Source organism: Strigops habroptila, chromosome 7 (assembly GCF_004027225.2).
Source record: "Strigops habroptila isolate Jane chromosome 7, bStrHab1.2.pri, whole genome shotgun sequence".
Taxonomy (NCBI): domain Eukaryota; kingdom Metazoa; phylum Chordata; class Aves; order Psittaciformes; family Psittacidae; genus Strigops; species Strigops habroptila.
Genome location: NC_044283.2, coordinates 52,318,682 through 52,342,437, shown reverse-complemented (window position 1 = coordinate 52,342,437; position 23,756 = coordinate 52,318,682). Strand labels below are relative to the sequence as shown.

The 23,756-nt window shown below is 39.4% G+C and overlaps 1 protein-coding gene across 1 annotated transcript in view; it reads right to left on the bottom strand.

Moving 5' to 3' along the window:
• The window catches only part of BANK1 (B cell scaffold protein with ankyrin repeats 1), a 127,956-nt gene that overhangs the window by 13,013 nt on the left and 91,187 nt on the right, over nucleotides 1-23,756 (bottom strand). Inside the window, exons 8-10 of the mRNA XM_030492851.1 lie at nucleotides 12,921-13,017; nucleotides 11,206-11,502; nucleotides 7,976-8,236 (exon numbers count right to left, since the gene is read on the bottom strand). Of these exons, the coding sequence (XP_030348711.1) occupies nucleotides 7,976-8,236; nucleotides 11,206-11,502; nucleotides 12,921-13,017 (655 nt within the window). The remainder of the gene's footprint in view (nucleotides 1-7,975; nucleotides 8,237-11,205; nucleotides 11,503-12,920; nucleotides 13,018-23,756) is intronic.

Here is a 23,756-nt window from a genome sequence, read left to right as displayed (position 1 = left end):
TATATTCCATTATCTCTTATGGAAGATAAAGTGAATGTTCCTTTAGTAAAGCAATGTTAAGATAGCAATTTTTTCAAGTGTCAGAATGCCACAGTCCTTCAACTGACAAGCAAGATATTTCTATACTTTCAGAGCTTCTCTGCCATAGATAGTCTGATTAAATTGTTGCAGTACTTCTATTCTGCTTTTTTAGTTAATGTGTGCCCTTCAATAATATCTGTCTGATCAGAAAGAGTCCTTCTGAACTTCTAATCCCATTGTGACTGGCTAAAGTACCACAGATGCCTGCAAATTAAATGTCCCAACGCGACAATATGTGATATAATTTTTGTCTACGACATATCTCCTCAGTTTCTCAGAATTAAAGGAGGCTGAGAGAACTAATGCGTAATTCCACTTCATTCCCTCTCCTTTCTTCAGTTGCTACAGACACAGATGAAGTTCATTGCATGCCCTAAATACATTTTTATGTATTAGGTAGTAAGATTGCTTTTTAGGAATAAAATGCAACTTCAATATTTCTCCAGGAAAGCAAACTCTGAGAGTAAGAATTACTGCAGTATTTTCTAGTAGGACATGAAAACAGAAAACAACATTTGAAATGCATGACAAAACACAATTTTTGTGGCAAATATGCAGAACTCTGGGAAAATCCCTAACAGCAGGCTTGGAAAGCCAGTGGGATCCAAGGAACTCTGAATTGCCTTCTTTATCTCAATCAGACTAGCTACAGATGTTGTTTGAGGCTGTCTGCGCATGCAGGTAAATAATGTTATGAGCCTAGAAACGTGGTTAATATTTTCATGGTCATGTCCACAACTAGAAGGGCTAGAAACATCTGAAAGTCTCTTGTGTACCAAGAAGAGCATTCTATACACCCACTGCAAGGAACTGTGATGGGTATAAAGGGTCTAGAAAGAAAGACATTTTTTACAATAGCTGCAGGTTGACAAAAAAGAACAGGAATTTGATTTTCCAAATGAATTGAGGTTCTAACACAAAACTTTAATGGTAAGGAACCATAGATGCACTATGATATTTCAAAAATTTCTTAGTGATAGGCCAGAAAGAAGAGATATAATTGGAAACAAAGGCAATCAAAACACTGAAAGATTTTCATTATGGGAGAGGACAACTCATATCAGGAGGCAATGATCAACCACAATATGGTTTCTAATTTACATGTTACTTTACCCATCTAAACTATGAGGGATGTTGCCTAATTTGCTGTATTAGCAACATTACCACTAAAAATCAAACCATAGTTTGCCACTACACACTAGTGATTCACATAAAGCCAGACCGATGGACTTACCCTCTGGAAGAATATGTGAGCTGATCGTACCTAATACTTCCTTACTTACTCAACACTTCCAGCAGAACAAACACAAAGGAAAAAAGACATAGCAAAAAAGCCCCAAACACCCCAAACCAGTAAATATCACTAATTTGAACTCCATTTGAGTCGGGAAATTCACTATGTATTTATTCATCAGCTTCATTGAGCTGATGTTCCAAACAAAATTATCTATCACCATGACTTTTATTTAGGAAACATTCAAAATTAAAATCCAGGGGAACAAAGTCTTTATAGGAACACAAGGCTAAGTGATAATGCAAATTAATTAATACACTGGGGTTGCACTTACTAACACATCTCAACTCAATTGCAAATTACAGTGAGTTTGTAAGCTTCCTCCTTGTTCTTAGCAGGTTTCTGCTTCATTCATTTTAGAATTGTCACACAATTAACTCATGATTAATGGAAGAATGGAGAAGGAAGGGGGAACTGCTAGTTGGGAAAAGTTGCAGGGAGAGACTCCTATCTTTGCCTGCTCCCTTTTTTTCCCCATTATTTAAATATTTTTTAATATTTCAACTGTGTGTGCATAGTACCTAGGCAAATAAAACTTGCAAGTTCTTTTTTTGGCAGGGATTAGACTGTAAATTAGATGTAGCACAGCAAGGGATGACAAATACACAGAGAATACTAAGGAAGGAATATAGTAGAATGATGCTTATTATTCAGGAGATGAGAACTCTGCAGATGTTTGTTCACATCTTTTTAGATCTCATTTTCTTTTTGTCCGTTTTGTTTGCTAACACACTGAGCATCACTCAGCATGAAGACTAGGCAGAGGTCATCAATGCAATGCTAACCAGTAAGTTTTGTGAGAGATGATTAAGGACTGCTCCTAAAATCTATACAGAGTATTTCACACTTTGAAGATTTAAGCCCCAGAAGCTGTCGTGTCATGGCAGCAGAGGTGTCTGAATGCACTTACGCTGTCACAAGGCAAGAGGAAAAAGAACAGCCAGCTTTAACTGTACTAGTGTGAGAAAACCAGTGACCACATCTAAACTGGTACAGAAGTACTCATCTGTTCTAAACATGCTGCCTGACACTCAAGACATAGATGAGAATACACAACAGGATTTTCATCAGAATGAAGACCAGGTGATGTCAAAAATGCACTTGCAGTAACACCAACCTGTGATGCTGCTATTTGCAGTGGCTCGAAGCATGCTGCCTGAGTTTTTCAGCTGCGGCATCCTATCCACCCATCACAACTTATATAGGCTGTTGTCAGCCTCTACCTTCCACAGCCACATAATTAGTTGTGATTGAAAAACCCCATTTTCTCAGACCAAAAGTAAAATGGCTTTAAAAAGAATCACAGTGTAATGACAATGTGAAAACATTAATCCAAAAATAAATGAGCAATTCTCTTCCCAATTTGCAGCGTGATTCTGAGTCTGTCAAATATGAGCTCAAATCTGTTAGAATCCCAGTTGGGGAGGGATCACAGGAGACAATTCCACTTCACTGAGGCAAGATAATAAAATACCAGACCCTCTTCTGAGAGAAGGGGTAAATTAATAAGAAGAATAGGTGCTGGTGTAAGACGCCATTCAGAAGGCAGTGTCAAGGTACTTGCTGTACCATACACAATGGAGAGAACTTTCCCACTGTGACTCTTGACAGAGATTTAATGCAGGGGATCATGGAAGCTGGAAGGACTCTAGTGATATACTCAAGAATATTTGCTCCAGCGTGTAAAAACTGAATACTTCTGCAGTCCTATTTTTCTTCAGTAAAGAAAAAAAAAGGGCAAGACTATGTCTGGTTTTACCAGAAATACGCTGTTTAGAACAGCCTTTCAACAAGGCAGCAACCTATAAATATTTCCTCTCCATGCACCTTATTCAGTACATGTTTCAATCCACCGAAGTTAAGATAGCAAAAAATACGCTTGAATGAACATAGCAGATGAAGCCAGTAAATCACTTCCCAGACAGGTCTGTAAAAACAGTCTAAGTGCTCTGAGACATCTGAACAGTGGTGCCTAGTATTTTATTCATGGAAAAAACGCCCCTAAGTTGGGGATACGTAATGAAACTCATCTGCAGTGCAGTACTTTATACTCACTGTAGGAAAGGACTGAAACATCCCTCTGTGGGACATAAATGTTTTGCAGTCGGCATGGGCTCCAAGGCTTCACTTTGGAACCCCTGCTTTAGAGCATTTAAACAATCTACCTATTAAGAATTACTAACTCAGGATGTGATCACTGTAGTTCCCAGTAATGAACCTGTAAGTTTCCAAGACACCAACAGTTCTGGTCAGGATGTTTTTTCATTTCATTTGGTTTTACATTGTCTATTCTGTACAGGAGATATTCTGTCTCCCTATATTTTATCCCAGTGGATAAAAATATGCACTGGCTGCTGCTTTTCCTGCATAACCTGTGATTTTGATGAGCAGTGAGAATGCTATTCTCTTCTGGGATAGCAACTGTGAAATGTGTTTTTCCACTTCTAACTTTTAACCCTGGTGTGAAATCCCACAGACAGCTATCTTTAAACAGTAAAATGTTTCCAGTGCACAGAGGGGAAATACATTCTGTCATGCAAAGGAACAAAGGCTGTAAGCATATAAACTTTTATTTATGCTGTTGTAGGACGGATGTCCTTGCTGCAGAGAACCCCTCCCTCTCCTACTGGTGGTCTCTGATAAGAGGTAAATGATTGAACTAGGACAGTAATGTAATCTTCAAGCCCTGAGGCAGTCCTGGTAGGTCAGACTTCAAAAATGGTAGGGACGCATTACAGACATTCATGCACCTGCCTTAATAATACACAGAAGACTTTGTTTTCCAGCTCAATCAGCTCTGGTATCAATAGGGAACATTAAAATCGCACTGTAAACTGAAAACACACCACCTTCATACATTTATTTAACAGTTGTTTTGGCAGCACACTACTGAAAAAAACACCAGAATAACCTACAAAGGAATACTAAGCACTTGAGTAATGGAAAGGAAGCACACAAAGAGTGCACACCATCTGGACAACAAAGCTATTTGGCACCAATTTGCAGCTCCATCGGTTGATGGAGCCTTTCACACTGAAGGCAGAATTCTTGCAGTGGTCTAAATTCAAGAACAAATGTTCTCCCTGTTCGTTAAAGATGCAGTACGGTTAGCAGTGTTCAATACAGTAGTTAGCACATTCATTAAAACTGAAAACAGAATAAATTAAACTAAGTAAAAGCAATTTGAACATTTACGTATTAATTTTCTCAACTCACTCATCTTTCCCAGAATTTGTCAGCCAATTCAGCTCAGATGCTCAGACTGCAAATTCCGGTAGTTTAGTTACGACACCTTGTATCATTGAGGGTCTGCTGCCTAGGTTTTCAAGTACAGATCTTGCTCTGAAAGAGACCCTAGAAATGGGCTTGTGATGTTCCATCTCTCTCTTCTCTAGATCAACAGCTGCACTAACCTGTGCTTCAGAGCACCATGGGGTAATCTACAGGGAGCAGGCTTTCTGCCTAGTGTAACCTTGAGCTTGTATTTGAAGGCTACTTATCACAGAGGGCTATTTGCTCTCTTTGTTGCTACTCTCATGGAACCACCACCACCTTTGCTTAAAGGGGAAGATACTCTTTTGTAACCTCATGAACATCAATGTGTGGTGAAAGCCCTTCATGAGGATTCAGTCACTTGATTTGTCCTGATGAATGCAAAGTATAAATTAAAAAGGAGACAACAGCATGCAATCCAAGAACCAAAAGGCATTGCATAGCTTACACTTCTGTTTTGCCAATAAATAAGCCCAAAATTTTCTATCACCTCTGTGGGTACAGAAGGGGTAAAAAGAAATCCTCCTCTTGCACCTCTGCCTGCACTGTCACAACAGGCCCTGCAGTGCTTTCCTTCTGCGAACTCGCAGAGCACATAGGGATCCATCCAGCTGTGGGTGACTGTGCCTTACTGCAGCCCTCTGACGTGCATCACGCTTTGTTCTCTAATCCCATTTTCCCCATAGAACTTGTGTCTTACTGAACACCAGAAGGGAATGGTTCTGAAGATAACCAGAACTGTGCAGTGCAGACAACCCGTTTCTTACAGAAATATTATTTAGCATGTTTTGGAAGTTAAAAGGTATTTAGTCAGTGGAGAGAGAATACAGAGGAGGGAAGCATGCCTCCATTAAGTAACTAAAAGCTGCTCTGCAGAACAGGACGACTCTCTCCAACCAAGCCCCAGTGTAACCCCAGACAAGTCATTTCAACCAGCAATCAGGCTTGTGAATCCCTGACGTTGAGTGCTGGCTAGGCACACTAATGATTTAATATGAACTTCTGAACACCCATAGTGGCCACTGCAATCACTGGGATGTCTGCTTTGAATATTATATAAGGCTGTTAATCTCAAAAATCTCAGTTTTTTTCATACTGGGCATCCAAAACCTCAGTGGATCCAGGACAAATCAAAGGGTTTATTGCAGGAGGGTCTGAAAGAACACAGTGTTTCAGGCAGGCACGAATTATATTTTAAACAAAAATGGGAATGAAAAACACTGAAGAGTTTTGCATCTTATGCTCACCCACTTTAACAGCTAGATGAAACAAAATAGCTGTGATATATAGCAGCACACGGCTGTATATTTAAAGACTGTATTGTAATGTTTGTGGCAGGGAGAAAGAAATAAGCAGCAAAATTACCTCGATTCTAACTTCTCGATTATTTCACTTGGCAACTTTTGCAATGCTCTTTATAATATATGAAAATAAAACCTGAAACTATCATTTTATTTGAGGGATGAAAAATGTGTATATGCACTAGCCAGAGTAATTTTATTTTACACCAATTAGACTAAATTATAAAACGATGGCTACAAACATATGGAGATTTTAATGATGGACTGCAATGATGAAACAATCATTTTTTTATGATTATAAGCAATTTTCATATAATAAACTGGTAACTGAGATATTGCTGGACTGGATAAAGAGTTTTTTAACCAGTATGGGGAAGGACAAAACCTGCCAAACCAAGCTGCAAGAAAAAACAGCTGAAGATGTATCACTTCTATCTAAAATTTCACCATCTCAAGAATCCCTGCACAAAACATGAGAGTGAGAAACTCCAGACCTGGATCTAGCAGGATGGCCAGGCAATACAGAAGCCCAAGTGGCCAGCTGTAGATTTCTTGAGGTGCTTCCACCTATACTTGTTGTATAAGTAACTGAACTTGAGCCAGAGCCTGATTCCACAGAACAACAGGAAACTAATTTGTCTATTTTTCTACCACTACCTGCTTATAAAAGTAAAGCTAAAAACCATGGAGGGGTGTGTGCATGTATATATATATATATATATATGGTATAAAAGAACCACAGACCCGTCAAAGCAGTTCCTCAGTCTCTTCCTTAGTGAACAGTTAGGGTAGACAAAGCAGAAAAACCAGTGCAATAAAAGACAGTAAAAGTAATCTCCCAAATAAAGCATCTTCACAGTAAGGGTTTTCAAGTCACTGGCCTGTCTATGATGATGGAGGATGAAGATTTGAGACACAGCACTAGCAATCTCGGTAAAAGCAGCCATTTCAGGATTTCTGCAGGTGTAACAGGCCCCCTACACATTTGTTCTTGAATTACACTTTAACTACTGTAATGATTCATCCTTGTACCTCCTGAACATGCTGAAGAAAGAGCAACTAAATGATGAACGCATTAGCCCACACATTCTGGCCCTCACCTGGAGTTACACAGCCTGGAGGAGGAGAGCTAGCTAGGAAGAATAAAATAAATCACTGATTGAAATAGGCGTGAAAAAGGAGGTGCTCTTTTGTATTTGGTAGGATGATCTGGGCAGTATTAATCCTGTTTTAGTGCAGAACACTCACTGGCTGAAGTAGGCAACCTACTGTTATCCTTTCTCAGCCTGGTTTTCTACCATTTATTCTTATGCACTGGGAGCTTTTTGTAGAGGAGGCTGGCAATGCAGGCAGTATGGATTGTGGGACTCAGAGATCTATCTCTGCAGCAGGTTCACAGGAATTCCTTTTGTTATTTTGAAATTTGGCCTCAGTCTGAATTGGACTACAAGATACCTGAGATCTCTTCCAGCTTTAGATTTCCATGTATAAGCTCTAAAAGGTCCAGTTTTTCACAGGAATGGTAAGAGGACATAACCCTTCCTTCAGGGGCCATTTCTAGCACCTTGCATTAGAGAAAAGATATTTGAAAGAGGAGTTCTCACACAGGCATTTCTCCCTACTGTTCTCATCAGAAAAAAAAAATAATATATATATAGCCAAAATTTCTCTCTTAGAATTAAGAACATTTTCATAAAGAAACTAAAAAGCAAAGGCAATTCAAATAGCACATTTTGTGTCGCGCTATTAAAACAGACACGCTCCCAGCTAGCCCAGTGATTCTTATTTTTTCATCATATTGTCATGATTTTTAAAATTTAAACCAAAAAAAATTCTGCTGAGATGCAAACTGAAAATTAACATTAGTCTGAGATGTTCTTGGCTCATTTGGAAGGAGAAAGAAGGTTAACTGAATCAACTTACTTGTTGGTTTGAAAGTAACTGAACAAGTCTTTTAAATATTCATCAAATAGAAGAGACAAGTCTATATTGTAACAGCAAATATTTACAAAGCAGCAGCACTAACCTTGCATTATATAGGGAGTGTCCTCCTCTCTGACTGCTGAACATACTGGACGAGGGGCAGGGGCTGGCGGCCTGTTCACAATAAAAGACTTGCGTTCCTTCCTTTTCTCCTCCGCCTCAGCCAGTACGAAATCATACACGGATTCATCCAGTGTCACAAACGTGTACGGGTCGTCCCCCCCGCATGTATCTTCTCTGTAACATGCTGTTATAAGTCCATCACCATGTCCTCTTTCACTTCTGTCCTCCACAAAATTCCTCTCTGAAAAAAGCAAGGACTTGTGTTCCATACATGCAGTACAGAAAGGAGACCAGGGGTTAACTTATAGCTTTAGAGTTTCCTAAAGTAACTCAGAGACCTAATTTCACCTCTAAAGCGCTCTGATTTTCAGAGGCTTCTGATCATCTAAGTCAGTAGAAAGGATGTCCAAGAGGAATAGTTCCAACTTCAGAGCCTCCTCATGATTTCACATCAGATTATCAAAACCAGATGCTTAGCTATTAGCCCAAAATAAATGGGCTTATTTAAAAGAAATACTGAGTGCCCCAGGTGCTCCCACCAGAGTCACAGAAACATGTGCTCTAATGGGGAAGCCAAGTAAGTGGTACCTGTGGCCCTCAGTGTTTTGGAAAGTCAGGCTATTTGTTAGTTGTTGCAACAAGGACTTAAGAATTGGAAGTTATTCTAGAAAATGCTGGGGTTTGTCTTTCCTACATCTTTAGTGTCCCACTTGGTTTTGAGGATTTTACCAAGATGTAGTGTAGGACAAGGTGAAAAAAAAAAAAAGAAAAAGAGCCCCATACACCACAGATGAAATTTATGACCTCTTATAATCTATACTAAGATTATCCCCCCACCAGTAACTTCCCTGACTCTCTGTACTCCCTACATTTCATGTCTTTCACAGTATAACTACTCAGTACTTGCATTCCTTTAGCTTTTACATTTTACTGCATTAAAATAAATCCATGAGTTTCCCAATACTTGAGTTTGTTTTGATTTGTCTTTAAAACCCCAGAAACTGTGAAGAGTTAGAAACTATAACTGAGGCTGGTGTTCCCATAAATGTTTATAACTTCCTTGTGCTGATTACCCATCTCTCCTGCAAAAACAGGAGCCTGGAATTCTTGTGCTGAATCATGTTTTCCTCATGTTGTAATCTACTGCCTGTGCATGTGTATCTGCTAAACTAGGCAGTGGCCACTACTGGGGTTTTCAATCCTTCAGCTGCTATTTAAAGAATTGCTTTATCTATTTATGAATCATAGAATCCCAGGTTGGAAGGGACCTCAAGGATCATCTGGTCCCACCTTTCTTGACAAAGCATGCCCTTGACTAGATGTCTCAGCACCCTGTCCTTCCCAATCTTAAATATGCCCAATGTTGGGGAGTCCACCACTTATGTACTTCCCTAGGGAGATTATTATGGTTTCAGAGGTACCAAACATTCTTTGTAAGTGGGATATATTTATAAATGGGATGTGTTATTAATACGTACAATCAACATGCATTCTGGCTAAGTCATAAAAATGTTTTATAGCAGCAAGTGGGATTAATATACCTGCCATATTAAAAATATTTTGTTTCCATGTCGTTAGGGAAGTCCTGTTCCTTTCTCTGCAGGATATTCTTTTTTTCTAACTCCCACATGGGGCGCTGTCATGCCACTGCCAAAACACAGGCTTCAAAAAGAGGGGACTTGCCTTTTAGGTATTCCACAGCAACACCTAAACCAAGTGGCTGATAAAACTACGTAGCAATGACACAATAGAGCTCCACCTTGAAAGCAAGCCTCATCCTTATTTAGAGGAATTCTGATACCCCCCACCTCACTCCCCAATGATGAAACAAGGCTAATGCTTCAGAGAACTCCACAGCATGTTTTAAATGAACTATTCACGCAGCAGTGTTTTTAGACGAACTCTGCCTTACCAGCACAGCACTCAGCACAGGACACTATGCAGCCGAGAAACTTTCTAAGCTGGTACCCACATACAGACAGCCAGCATTTGGCAGAGGGGGTCACATTACTACTTGATGGTAGAGCTACGAGAGCTATTCCAAGACAGGCATTTTTATATCAAACCTACACTACCAAATCCTGTATGCCAAACCTGACTCCTCATTTATGCACACATATAGCTGCAGTTGAGTATTTCATGGGAAGCAAAACACATCTTTAACATTAATTTTATTCTTTCTCTTAAAATCCACCTATGATGTCCAGCTTTTTCTTTCACAAAAAAACCCCCAAAAAACAGGACAAAATCCTACCTATAACAGGCTGTAAGGCTAGAAAGCTATTTGTCTACTTATGTGAACTTGAATGACTCCAGTGTGCTCGGTGATGGTAATTTAAGACTCTCTTAGGCTGTGCCACATTTAAAACCAGAGTTAACAGTAATAAGCAGTGGAGAAATTGAGAAGCAATTTGTGTGCACACTTACCAGTAGTATCCAGGACAAATAAGAAGGGTTTATTTTCCCCTATGTGACTATTTAAGACTGGTATTTAAGCTTGAATTCTTTTGCATACCTATTTTTCCTAATGAGAAAAAATCATAATCATCCCCTCTGAAAGAGAAGCAAATAGTATTTTGGGCTTCTCATCACTTGAATCAAACTACAACACAATTTTAGGTTTTTACTCTGGGGCAGAAGTATGAAAAGGAAAAAAGGGGGGGGGGGAAGGAAAAAAGGGGAGGGAAAAAAAAAGGCAAAGCATTTCATTAATGGTCACAATTTCTCCCTCTCTTTTCAATCTACAGCACAATACAGCTTTTTATTTATAACCACGACATTGGCTAAAATGTAATAAAATACTGTTACTTCTCTCTGCACACTTTCTATTAATTCTACCTGTGAAATTCCAAGCTGTATTAAATCAAGGTAGTATTTAATATTCTAAAATGGTAAATACTTAACTTGACAAAAATACAAGCTCTTGTAAATCCAGTGCATCATGTGTTCTTTGGCAGCTCTCTGAGATGGGCAGGGTGAGGAAAACCTAAAACCTGAACCCAGCAGCCCATACCACAGTGTCAGCTGACATACCTGGTCATGAATATCTTGGTGCAGCAAAGTTCATGTGCACATGCTTGCTTTGCAGAACTAGGGCCATACTGCCTCGCCACTGCTATTAGAAGTGACCATACATTTATCTCTACAGCAGCACCTAGTCTGCACTTGCACATGTTTGTGCCTGGGGTTATTTTCATCCCAAGGTCGTACCTTGTGATACATCATCCTGTCTTGGGATGCCAGGCAAGTTTCGAGGGGGAGGAGGAGGCGGCCTCTTACATAAAAAGCAGTCTCTTCTGTTCTCTTTGAGATCATCAGGTATGGTGGCATACAAATTGTCAGGACTGTTGTGAAAGCTGTATGAATCTTCCTCTTCTTGATCTTCATGTTCTGTCTCCTCTCTGCTGTCTTCTACATTATCTTTCTTTTCCTCACCCACCTCAGCTTCTTGTTGGCATCTTGATCCAATTCCATATTGATCTCCTGGGTTCTGCTTGGCTTTTAATGCTAAAGAATGCATTATTTCATTTAAAATTTGCCATCTGGAAACATTTCCTCTTTCAAGGTTTCCACAGAAGCAACACAATTGCTAATAAAACTTTTATGAACTGATACAGTAGAAAGCTGTCAAATACATACTGGCAGTGAACAGCTTTTTAAATATTTACCAAATCAACAGTGGAAGTTTTTATTGTATCTTGCTATTCTGATACACACCATCTTCGTGTACACAATGTTAAACTTCTCTAGAGTTGCTGTCAGCCTGAAATCACACACACTTAACTTGCTTCCATAATATACTTGATTTTCAATGCAGCACAGTGCCACACTTAGTAAAACAAAGCTGTAGCTCACACAGCTGTGTAACTTGTTTTTATACAAGTGCTTATTTAAATCTCTCTAAAATTAAATAAACATTGCCCTGGGAGACGTGGCTGTACTCCTGTGGAAATGGAGCTCTTCTGTCTTTAGCGGCCCATGGACCACAGAATAAGAATATAGTGTAAGAATGGGAAAACATACATTTTAATCACTATATACAAAAGCATCCAGATTTGGATAGTCAACCTCAGTAACATAAACAGAGTAAAGTCTGCCAGCAAACTTACAGTCAGTGCAGAGCAAGTAACACCAAACCCTTGATGTAGGTTTCCATTCTGAGTTATCTTTTGGTGATGCCTTTCCTTCACCACTGATTCAAATGGGAGGTTAGGGCATTTAACTGGCTAACATGGTCAGCTGTTACAATCTGTGGTGTTCCTCCCTGTGCTCACCCTGAGGTGTTCCCGTACAAAGGGTGACAGAGGCAGTGAAAAATCTATCAGGGCTAAAGCAACAAGTTTAAACTTGGCAAATAAGAAATATCCTTTTTATATAGAACGTGAGACATTGTTAACAAGCAGATAAGATAGAAACAGGATAAAGTTAATAATCCATGATACTGTAAAATTTAGGCAAAATATATGCCATCAGTAAATGCAAACAAGCAATTTCATGTGCAATCTCCAAGGGAAATTCATATGACCACATGGATTATTAAGAAGCTTTTAATCAATCTATGCTTAGATGTATGAACATAACGCTGCAAAATGTGCCTCCACACAGGCGATGGCTGCACCTGTGGGCAGTGCCTCCCCTCTCTGAGAACTTGGAGAATTCAGCTCTTTTCTACATGCAGAGATCAGAGATTTCCAGAATCTACTGGGGGGGTGGTTGCACTGAGGTCTGACTGAGCAATAACTTTGTTATCACGACTGAACCTCTCACCTGCCTTCCCCCTTCTCCTAGGACATCTGCCCTCCCTGGAAGCTGCAGTAACACGTGGAAATAGAAAGTATTAAAATAATGTGCCCCCTCTGTTTGTCCATAATCCCACTCACTTAATACAGTGCACACTTTGTTACTGATAAAACAACATGACTTACTCATGGCTGCTTGAGTTTCTGAGCCCAGCATAACCACATAGGTGTCATCATCTTCTACTTCCACCTTGCAATTGGTGAAATTATCTGCTGTATTAATCTAGAAAGAAAAACAAAGGAGAACATTTGTTTTGATCTCACCATCTCCTATCTTTGCACCCTGCTATTGACACAATACTCAGCATTCTACTAAGGGGAAAGTGACAACAGAAACATCATGCATTTGCAACTATTTAGTGGGATATGTACTATAGGCAAAAGGAATTTCTTATATCTGGGTACATAGAAAGGACACAAGGTTCTGCCACGAAGTGACATCCAAGTTTGCACAGCAAGGATCGAAGCTAATTGATCTTTCCTTAGCACTGCACTGGACTGTCCAGACAGCTCCCAACTCTGTTGTCAACTGTAACCAATTGTGTAGTGAGAAAGATCAGTAACACAAAATCAGCAAGTCCATAGGACATTACTGAATAGCTCAAGGGTGCAGAGTGCAAGAAATCTCTGCAGGACTCACTGCAAACAGTTCCTGTACCCTCGTGGTTGGTACTAAAAGCTGCATGTGAACTGAAAAAACAGAAATGGGACTGCACAGAATGTTAGTGGTTCTACCTCAGTGCCCCAAAGTGGCAAAGCATTGGGTTTTGTTACTTTAGAAAGCTATTACATTCACACAGTGCTATTCTAAATTAGCCTGGTGAGGGTCAGAACACTTAGTTCTTACAATGTTATCAATTTATTTCTTCAAGCAGAAGAGGAACAAACTTCTGCTCACCCATAGCTGCAAAGAGCGAACTTGTAACATACATAGCTACAGACAGAACTGTTGTCTTGAAACAGACATCAAACACTTGCCAACTGCGGATTTTCAGAAAGAACTGGCATTTCAAAAGGTGACCTTTTTTTCAAGGAACTCAGCAGGCCCTTCATTCCCATGTAAGTGTAGTATTAAACACTCCTGCATAGGCATAACGGAGCCCTCAATAATTGTTCAGGAATTTTGAATCACAAAATGTCAGGTCTGGGAGTTTGAATATACCACCCCAAAGCAGGCAGGGAAACACTATATATCATCCAGTCTGCAAGATTAATTACAAACTGATTAGCAGACAGTGAAGTCAAGAGGAAGAACTGAGACCCTTCTGCATGGCACAGAAACCAATTCCCATGAGTTCATGCCATATTCAACGTTTGTTCCTAGTATCCTGCTGCCTCCTGGCACCCAGCACCGTCTGAGGGACAGTGTTCACAGTGTGTGAAAGGGGAAAATATTTGGAGAAATAGACGGGTTTTCTGGGGAACAGAGAATGCCTTCTTCCCTGCTGCTCCTGTACACAGCCACCTCATGAACACTAGTCTTCACGACAGCGCAGCCATCAGACGCCTCCCTGGCCTGCTTTGCGTTGCTGCTTTAAGAAGGCACCTGGATCTCTACATAGCTATACCTGCCTCCAACAATAAAGTATTAATCTCTGTCTTCTATGATCATGTAATGTGCACATCAGTTAGAGAATCCTGTTTTGCTTGTACTTCCTCATCATTTATCTGGTTCCTCTGTACCTCACAGACACAGGATACCTCTTAAAAGCCCTGAAGTTAGAGCTTTTCAGAATATTTATTTTCAAAAGATTTAGGCCTGCATGTGCTAAATGTAACTGTACAGTTGGGGAAAAAAAAGGGTCTCATGAAAAGTTCTGTATTTCTCCTCTGATGATATGTGCAGAAGAAATCAAGCAAGCAGAGCTCTAGATCTATTAAGCTGTCCCCCTATTACAGTGGAGTACCACACCAGAGAAATTCTTCCAAAGTGCTCACTTTCATCTTTGCAAGCACAAAGTATGCATGGATAGACAGTTGGTAGAATGAGGTCAAAAGGGTAAGTGGAGGAAACAACTGGCACTTTCTGATTTTCTTCATTGGCAAAGATATTTCTCAACTGAAGGAAACCTGGTAACTCACAGGAAAACAACAGAATAGATACGATTAATATGCATCTTTGAAACATCAGTGTTTCAGAAGATTGAAGATCAGCCTGCCTTGCTAGCTCATAGTGGCTCCACTGATAATGCTGAATCTCCTAAGATTCCCTAGAATTCAGGATGCAATTCACAAGTTCAGCCACTGACTACACTTCCTAAAAGTCTCCTGGACCTTGGAGACACAGAAAAGCTGAATAGATGGAAAGAGTCTTTAACTAAATATGTTTAGATTAGAAAAAGATTCTGTATAATGCATAGATTATTGATAAAAACCTCTTCTGACACTGGGAATGGTGACACCATGCAGCTGAAAATGGTGCAGTGCCTCCAAAGGCAGTGGAGAGTGTCCTTATTTAAGAATGCAAAGCAACGTAGCTAAATCAGAATAATGCTGTTGCTGAGATGGCAAACCTTGCCATGATGCCCTGAATTAATGCCCACTGCTTTTAAGTTTAGAGTGTCTTTTATATGGGCTGGGTTGCATAATTTTAATGTAATAGCATAGCTAGCATGATGTTTCTGCAGCAGAATTTAGGATGTGGTGTACAATATGCATGCAGACCTGACCTTTAAAGTCTTTTGAGTCTGCTTGGCTGAATATGGATCTTTGGTGTACTCGGAGATTTCTTATGGATGTCCAGCCACTTTCCAAAGGAAGAACTAGCTTTATTAGAAACCACTCTTACATAAAAAGGTATAAAAAAGCTGCTGTTGTCAGCACGGAACTGCTCACAACAGACTACTGAAAAGGGCTCTGAAGGTTTGAAAATCTAGTTTGCGAGTTAGCAATAAAATTTCCTTACCTCAAAATGCAACAGGAATATTGTAATGAATTGAAAATCCTCTGAGAGACTGATGATGTTTCAAGTCCTAAGATTAAATGCCACCTCTCAACATCAAAAGGTAGATAGTTAATTTTCTCTCAGAAATTTTAACTGTCTTTCAAAAAGGCCAAGTTTTCGAATAGCTTCAAAGCTGTCCCTCTTATACAAAGCCTGAACCAATTTACCTCAGTTATTTACTCAGGAATGCCATTAGCAAAATTATTATAAATATCTTGTTAGCATTTTTTGCAATGCTCTTCTGAAAAGCCATCTTTTTTAAGGCATGTTTTCTCAGGACTTCCTCCTTCTTACACAAAGGATTTTCTTACCCCTCAAAAACATTTCTCTCCAGTGAATATGTACCAAGAGGGAATCCTCCCCACTGGTAAGGGCCCATACCATCAAAATTTGGTGCTTTGTACCTTCCTGTACAGCAAGGAGTGCAACGTGGAAGAATACAAAGGAATCTAACCCAACAGTGATATTGTATCAAGTTATAGCAAGAGTAACTCACAGGTAAGTATATCAATCGCAGCTCACATAAGTCTTTATACATAAAATATAAATGGATATACAGAAACATCCATACCTTATGTTCCTAGAAACAAACTAACACCGAACTCCTTATGGGAGATTCCTCAACAGCTTTCGAACTGGGACAATGCTTAGGGTAATAATTCATTAAGTCATGCGATTCTTATGTGATTGATTCCACTGTTTTCCAATTGTCGCCTTATTAGTTGTCATTTTCTTCCAGAAAATTGGCCCCTAATAAGTTGAAATTCAATTGTGTGTATATATGTATATCTATCTCTCTTTTTTACACTGAATAATTACCTCCCTTGTGACTCTAGATTCAGACTCACATCTTTATTTCATCTTATTGTGCTGGTATTTCTTAAAATAAATAAATAAACAAACATATGTAACTGAGGCTTCCACGTTTGTGTTGTAATTTGGGAATTCAGTCTTCCTCCTATGACTTCAGTTTTTCTGGATTGCCACAATAGGAAAATTGCTGGAGAAAATTCTTACCATTGCTTGTAAAATTCTCACTGATCCTTTTGACAAGACGTTCTCTTTAGTTAGAGCTGAATTAAAAAAGAATTTGTATTCCTATGGAAGTTAGTCCCTGACGTGATATAGTGTAGCTCATAGAAGTGCACTGGAATATTTACATTATTGTACGGACTAACAAGGAGTTGCTTCTTTAGGCTTAAATATTAAGTACAGCATTAAAATGCTGACACGGATGTGACAGTTTTGTGTCTCCGTCTTGACAAATCTGTCATCCCTTCTGTTGATTATCCTCTTGTTTCTTGCAGACTTTGCCTTCACAAGTCACAGCTCTGTGCTGTCCAGTGTTCAGCATAATTGTACTGATAACTCCCATGCTGTCTTGGCAAACTCCTTAAATCTGAACAAGGCACATTACTGCAGAGCCACTTACAATGCTAAATGACATGTATACGTATATTCTGTGGAGCTCTTCAGTGAATCTTAAACACTGGAACTTAAGACTATTTTCTTCCCTACATGTAAGTCAGACTCTGTCAGGCGTACCACAATATACTTCGCAGCATTCTCCCCAGATATCCTCTGCTACAGGAGGAAATTATGTTTTTGCAACCTGTATATAAGATGCCTGAAGAACATCATGCGTTCCTTCCTCGAGACAGGATTTTCTTTCCCAAAAGTCAGTGTGTTAGTGGCTGAGCTAGGTGATCCCTCTCTTTTTGGTACAAATTATCTTTCTTGTAGCCAGTATACCAAGTAGGATAGCACGAACAAGGCAGCTCCCTGCAGCCAGTCTCACAAGGCCCATAATTTATAGGATTACTGCAGGCCACATCTAAATTTTAACTCTAATCTTAATTCTGATTCAATTTTCACACTTCAGTCAGTTCACCCGCCTACCAGTTTTCTTCATTAAGCTTTTTTCTGAGAGAAGCAAGACTTTGAACACCAGATTAAACTGAAGGTGCTGCCATTAATTTGTTTAGGACAAAGACTATCTGATTTTCTGGACTCTAGGGCTTTTTCAGCTGCTTGTTGGATACCATTCAGGCTTGCTATCAGACATCTCAAAATATTACCCCATCACACTAAGGCCCGTTCTTTCAGAGCTGAGACGGATCTGGTTGCTTGATTTGTTTATAACATGTCACCACAACATTTCTTCTTATTGCACTCCCACCATTCAAGTCTGCAGCTCTGCCAAGAGAAGCGTTATCATTCATCCATCTCCCGCTACTCTGTGGCTCACGATTTCAGATCAGGACAACCTTGGTATGGCTGTCCTACAGACACAGCTTTAGGCATCTTCTTCTGACTATTAAGCAACAAGATAACCCTGGGACTCTGAGAAATAAGTTGCCAAATGCTGGTTAAAGCTATCACAGTCTATATGGGCTTGCTAGAAAGGCTGCGAGGGCACGTAGAGCTCATGTGCAAGTACAGCAGTGCCTTTAAAATTATCTGATACCAACTATGCAGGTATATGGATGCCTTTGTCTTTGGGGCCAGTGCATCCTAAAGAAACAATCACTATCTTCTCTAAATATAATTATAAGAGAAAACCAGCAGACATGGACTCATTTGCACTTCTACTTTCAGTGTCTTTTCTTTCTTTTTTTCTCTTCAGTGCAGGCCTCAATACTGCATACAGTCCTAAAAGTAAAATCAACAGCTTTGAAAACCTGGAAGTGGATGTGAACTGTGAACATTTCAAAACTTAATGCAACCAAATGAGTGTTAAATCAGTACATAAATCACTACACTGGCTCGTGGAGTTGAAAAATCTTTCTATTATCTAAATTGCTAATAGGGTGCGGAAGAGTACAGGAACCAGGATGACTCTAATCAATAAACCTTTCCATTTTGACAATGAATTGCTGAAAAACAGCCTTATAAAAACATTTCTTATTACTTCTGATTTCTCTTGTTAGCTGCATTTCATTTTGTGTCTTGGTATTCCTCACAACATCCTGAAGTGCCTGTGCTACACTTCTGTCTTTGACCTTACTAACGTGATACAATTTCTACTTCCTCTGGACTTGATTTTCCTATTTGGGGTTACTCTCTTACTACACTTTCAATCTTTCCTCCACAGTGAGGTAAGTTTGCACTTTTGTTTACAAAAACAAGTCCTCTATCCATTTGCTTCACTTTAAACATCAAAACCTTATCAATGCGTTTAAAAACTTACTGGATATTGTCTCCTGCTGTATTCCTTTCCAGGCAGATGCTGATTATCTGGACCTCAGAGCAAGCCTATGCATGGCTGGTAGACAAACACAGCACTTTTTCCTGTTTCCCCTGGACTGTTTCATGAACAAGCTGTGCTCTTTCATATAAATCATGTAAATTGTTCCATCTGTTAATTGCAAGTTTGGTCACATAAAAGAACTGTATCCTTATCTTGATTTCTCTCTTTTTTTTAATTCTTATACAAGTACCTAAGTTTTTGAGCACCGGCCTACTTTTCCTTATTATTTCTTTAGGTTAAAAATCCCCTACAAATGAAATTGCACGGAAACTTTTGCCTTCCCAGTTTGCAGACATTACAAATCACTATCAATCAGCATTTAAGATTCTAGAAAAGGGAGACAGCATAAGCAACTTAAGGCTCAACTTGAGAACAAGCCCATATATAATTATGAGAAGTTCTCTACTCCAATAGAGGGATGTGTTTTTCAACTATTCAATTCAAAGCAATGGCATGAACACCAAAATGCTGGCTTCCTTCTAAAAAAGGTCTACTTATTAATAAACAATAACAACACAGCCCCCAGCCACCCTCTCCCCCAGTTTCTACACCCTCTCTACTGCAAAGTGTAAAGTCTCTTCCAGATAATTTAAAAAGAAAACTACAAGCCTGTTCTACCTAAGTGACAAAACTTGTCAGTATTTTCATGCCCTTTTCAATGTGACTTCCTTATCTAAATGAAACCTTACTAATCTCTTAACAAACTGCACAACTGAAAATCAGGATCACCTCTGATAGAAAAACCCAAACAACTCAGCTGGTCTTCCCACAAAATCTACTTTCATGTATGCTATAAAGATGAAGAAACAGGTTAAATATAATTCAAAATACTGCCACACTTCACAATCTACGCCCTGTGGTGGCATTTCTGATCTCAGCAGCAGAAAAATATTTTCTCAAATGGTTCCATCGGTTCATGTTTCATTGCTGAATCATCTTTTGGTTTTGACCCTCACATGCTCATTTGGAAACTCATCATTCTTCCTTACCTAGCACTAAAGCATCAACATAATATATTTCATACCCCTACATGGCTTCTAAGTGTCTTCTACACAGCCAACTTTGTCTGCATTTTAATGTTAGCTGTTTCTGGATGGGTGACACCTCCACATTTCATTTAGAAAGGACTTAAATTCTGCAAAAGCAGGACTAGATTCCAACTCTTGATTCCCACCAGAATAAAGATTTTAAGGTTAACTTCACGGAGTACTTCAGAAGAGCTTCTGATGGAAAAGCATTCCCACTTTGGTGATAATGAAGACAATCTTGCCTCCCAGTAAGAACTGATGTTGAGATGAGAGTGAAGAGCCCTTCCCAAAATAAAGGGTCGTCCTTCTGGCCTGCATGTAAGAGCTAGCGTACTGTATGCCATCCGCTCCCAGAAAGCAGTAACAACAATAAAATACTACTTTCCTCTCTTGTGAGATATCAAGTGGCACACTTGACAGTTTATTTATTTCTATGGGAGATGAACTGTGCTGGCAAAACCAAAAGCTGTGTCCTCTAGCCCAAGCAGGGTGCTGGGTACCTACCAGGGGAAGGAGTCCTTTCCTGCACTCTGACAACTTTATTAACTGGAGGGCTTCAGTGCATTTCTGGCTGACATGGATACAGAGCTCACAGGGCAGGGATTACAGAGGTGGGAAACTTGCATTGCACAACTGTAGCTATAGTGTCCTCTCACTGGGAGTGAACTTAAGAACAGAGGAAAACCAAAAGAAAATAGGGTAAGTAATTTCAGAACCTCAAGACAGAAGAAATTGTTTTCCTTAGGTGGATGTTTCCTCCATTTCCCTGTCACAGGCATACAAGACTTCCTTTCTAAAGCATCTGTTCTTGCTTTCAGAGAAACTGGAGTGAAACACAGTAGTTGAGTTTATCTTCCAGCCTCAGTGATCTACTCATAGCACTCCTCAGACCTGCCAGCACTGCCAGCTTAGACCCTATTTTCAGCAACTGAAACAGAAGGGACCTCAAATATATTGCCATTTGCATCCATCTTTGCAGTTATTGCTCCTTTTGTCTCACCCTTGCTATGGTCTAGCCTATACTACACCCTTTGCCACTGGGCCTGCCAGAGCTTTCCATAGTACAAAGGTGAGAACTAGATCTACTCTAGGAAATATTTTCCATTTGCACTCTCCATACATCATGAAATGCAAGAAGGCAATTTGGCAAACTGTTTCATTCAGCTCCACCCGTATCCCTAAGCTATCGCCTTGTGAGCAGCCATTCTAGTTATAAAAATTTTTCTAACTCTCAAGTCTGCATTAATGTTACTAATATTCACATATTCTAGAATGTAAAATATTCATCAAAGTATTGGAAGTGTTTAAGTATTTATTACTCATTTTTCCCAGGGCCCTGTATGAGCACCTGGAGAAATGACAGAAGCCAGCTTCATAAATTTGATTGCATGCATGAGGACAGATCCAACATTGCTGTTCATTAGCTTTATTAATGTTAAGCGCTTTTACTACCCTATTACCTGGCTTGATAACCAATGCTTGCAAAAAAAAAAAACAAAACAAAAAAACCCAGATGAGAGAACACAGATTTCTCTAAAGCATGAGCGCAGAGAAACATTCAATACGGTGTTATAATCAAGGATTATGGCAGGTGGGAACAAAGGGGGTGGAGGAAGCTTTGCTGCACATATTCTAGCATGAAATGCTGAAACAGAGAGCAGTTTAAAGTAGTGTGAGCTGAGTAGCCTAGGGGCTGGATCCAGCCCTTGAAACACTTGAACTCAGCCTCCTGACCCAAGCAAGACTTACCTTAGAGAAAGCCAAAGAACAGCATATAATATCCTGCCAGCCCAAACTGCTGCCTTCTCCTGCTTGTTTCCCACCTGTCAGGGCAAGCTGTGTGATGTGCAATGCACTCTGCCTTCTCAAAGACCATGGCTGAGCCCTTCCCATTGTCCTCCATGCTGCTGTACAAGGTGGGCCCTCAGCTTCCTTCTCCGCTTCACCACAGATGAGGGAGCACGTGTGCTGCAGTGCCTCGGCTCTACACATCTTGGACTTAAACACATCTGAGGCTGTGCCCAGGAGCTGCACATGCAGCACTGCTGAACCAAAAAGATCAGCACATTCAATGCCCAGAAATGAGTTAGAGAACCCTTCTCTGCTCTATTTTTTTTTTTTTTTTTTTCCAGGAAAAGTGCAAGGGCATAAAAAGTTCCTGGAATTTTTCTCACCGATACTGTTCAGAGCTATGTTTTCCATGCCTTATTCAGGTCTTGTGATATTGATACATGATGACAGCACCCACAGAGCCATAAACATCTCTTAGCCAGCTGAGGAAGAAACACACATTTCTCTTTTGGGGTCACAGGTGTGTATAATTGCTTTCTTTATCTGCATGGATTTTAGTTTAACCAGCCAGCTTCTGCTTTGTTCGTATTAGTTCAAATCAAGAGTATTTCATGATCTAATGGATGAGCATATTCATGTTTTGATTAAACTAATCCTAACAAATTAGAACAAAACAAACACACACTAAATTAGGTAGAAAACCAAGCAAGGACACAGAATGACAGTAAAAATAATATTGTGACATTCACAATAATTTCTAAAATTCCTTCTGCATACAGTTTGCCAGAAGTCCCAACAGCTACCATATTTTCTGTGATACTAAAAGATAACAAAGTGTTAGAATTCTCACGTCAGTGTGCTGAAAGTATATAAATGCACATAACTACCAAAGATAGATGATTACACAGAATAAAAGAAATGAGACATGAAACACTCCACCGCCAAAATCTAATGATTTTGGGATCAGTTTGGAGTAAATGTATGACTGGAAGAGATGATTTGCAGTATATTAACAACCAAACAAATTAAAACATTAATGAATAACCTAACTTTGGACTCAGATATTTTGATAAGAGCAAAAAGAATTGCTTCATTTGAAATAATCTATTGTAATCTGAAGTAATTTCCTTCTGGGCTCTCTTACTAAACCATTTCATTTGCATATCTGCCTTTAACTTCATTACAAGCAGATTTACTGTGCTGTGCATCAGCCAGCTTTCATTCCTGAACTGATCTCTATTTGCATCATTATTCTACCTAACTTTACACTTACTCTGTATGCCTATCAAATCATAGTAAATTTTCTGCAACTTTTTTTAAACTCCTACTTTTAACTGAATTTTGGACACCCCCACCCTATCCCCTCCCTTTGTACAAATTCACCCACACTAAGAAACAATCAATAACCAAAAACCAAACTAAGTAAAAGCTTGGTGTGTTGATAACCGTATATGTCTTTGTGTTTTAAATGTCCATTTATTATATAGCCTTCATCACTACAGATTTGAGAGAAAAAGATTATTGCAGAAGAAAGAAAAAGGGACTTGTAATCACAGAATTTAATTTACTGGTATATACAAAAATGTTTGGTTTGTTTGTTTGTTTTTTAAATCAAATCTGCAGTCTCCATTCGAAGAACTTGTGCTCGCTTTCTTGCTTTCTCTAAGTATTTGTGCTTTTCTCTAATTTAACTACTGAGTATCAAGCCATTATTTTTTTTTCTGAGCATTCAAAAATAAAATTCCTCCTCAGACTCATTTTAGCTCATTTCTCCTTTAATGACAATTCTTGTTACTTCACTTTTCACACACCCACACGACTTTTTGAAAGACTTTCAAATCTTGTAGAGTACTGATTCTGCTGAACAAAATATCCACTGCTGTTTGACAGGCTGTGTAATCACTGCAAACTCCACAAAAGCACTCCCATCTCGCCAACAGGTTAATTTT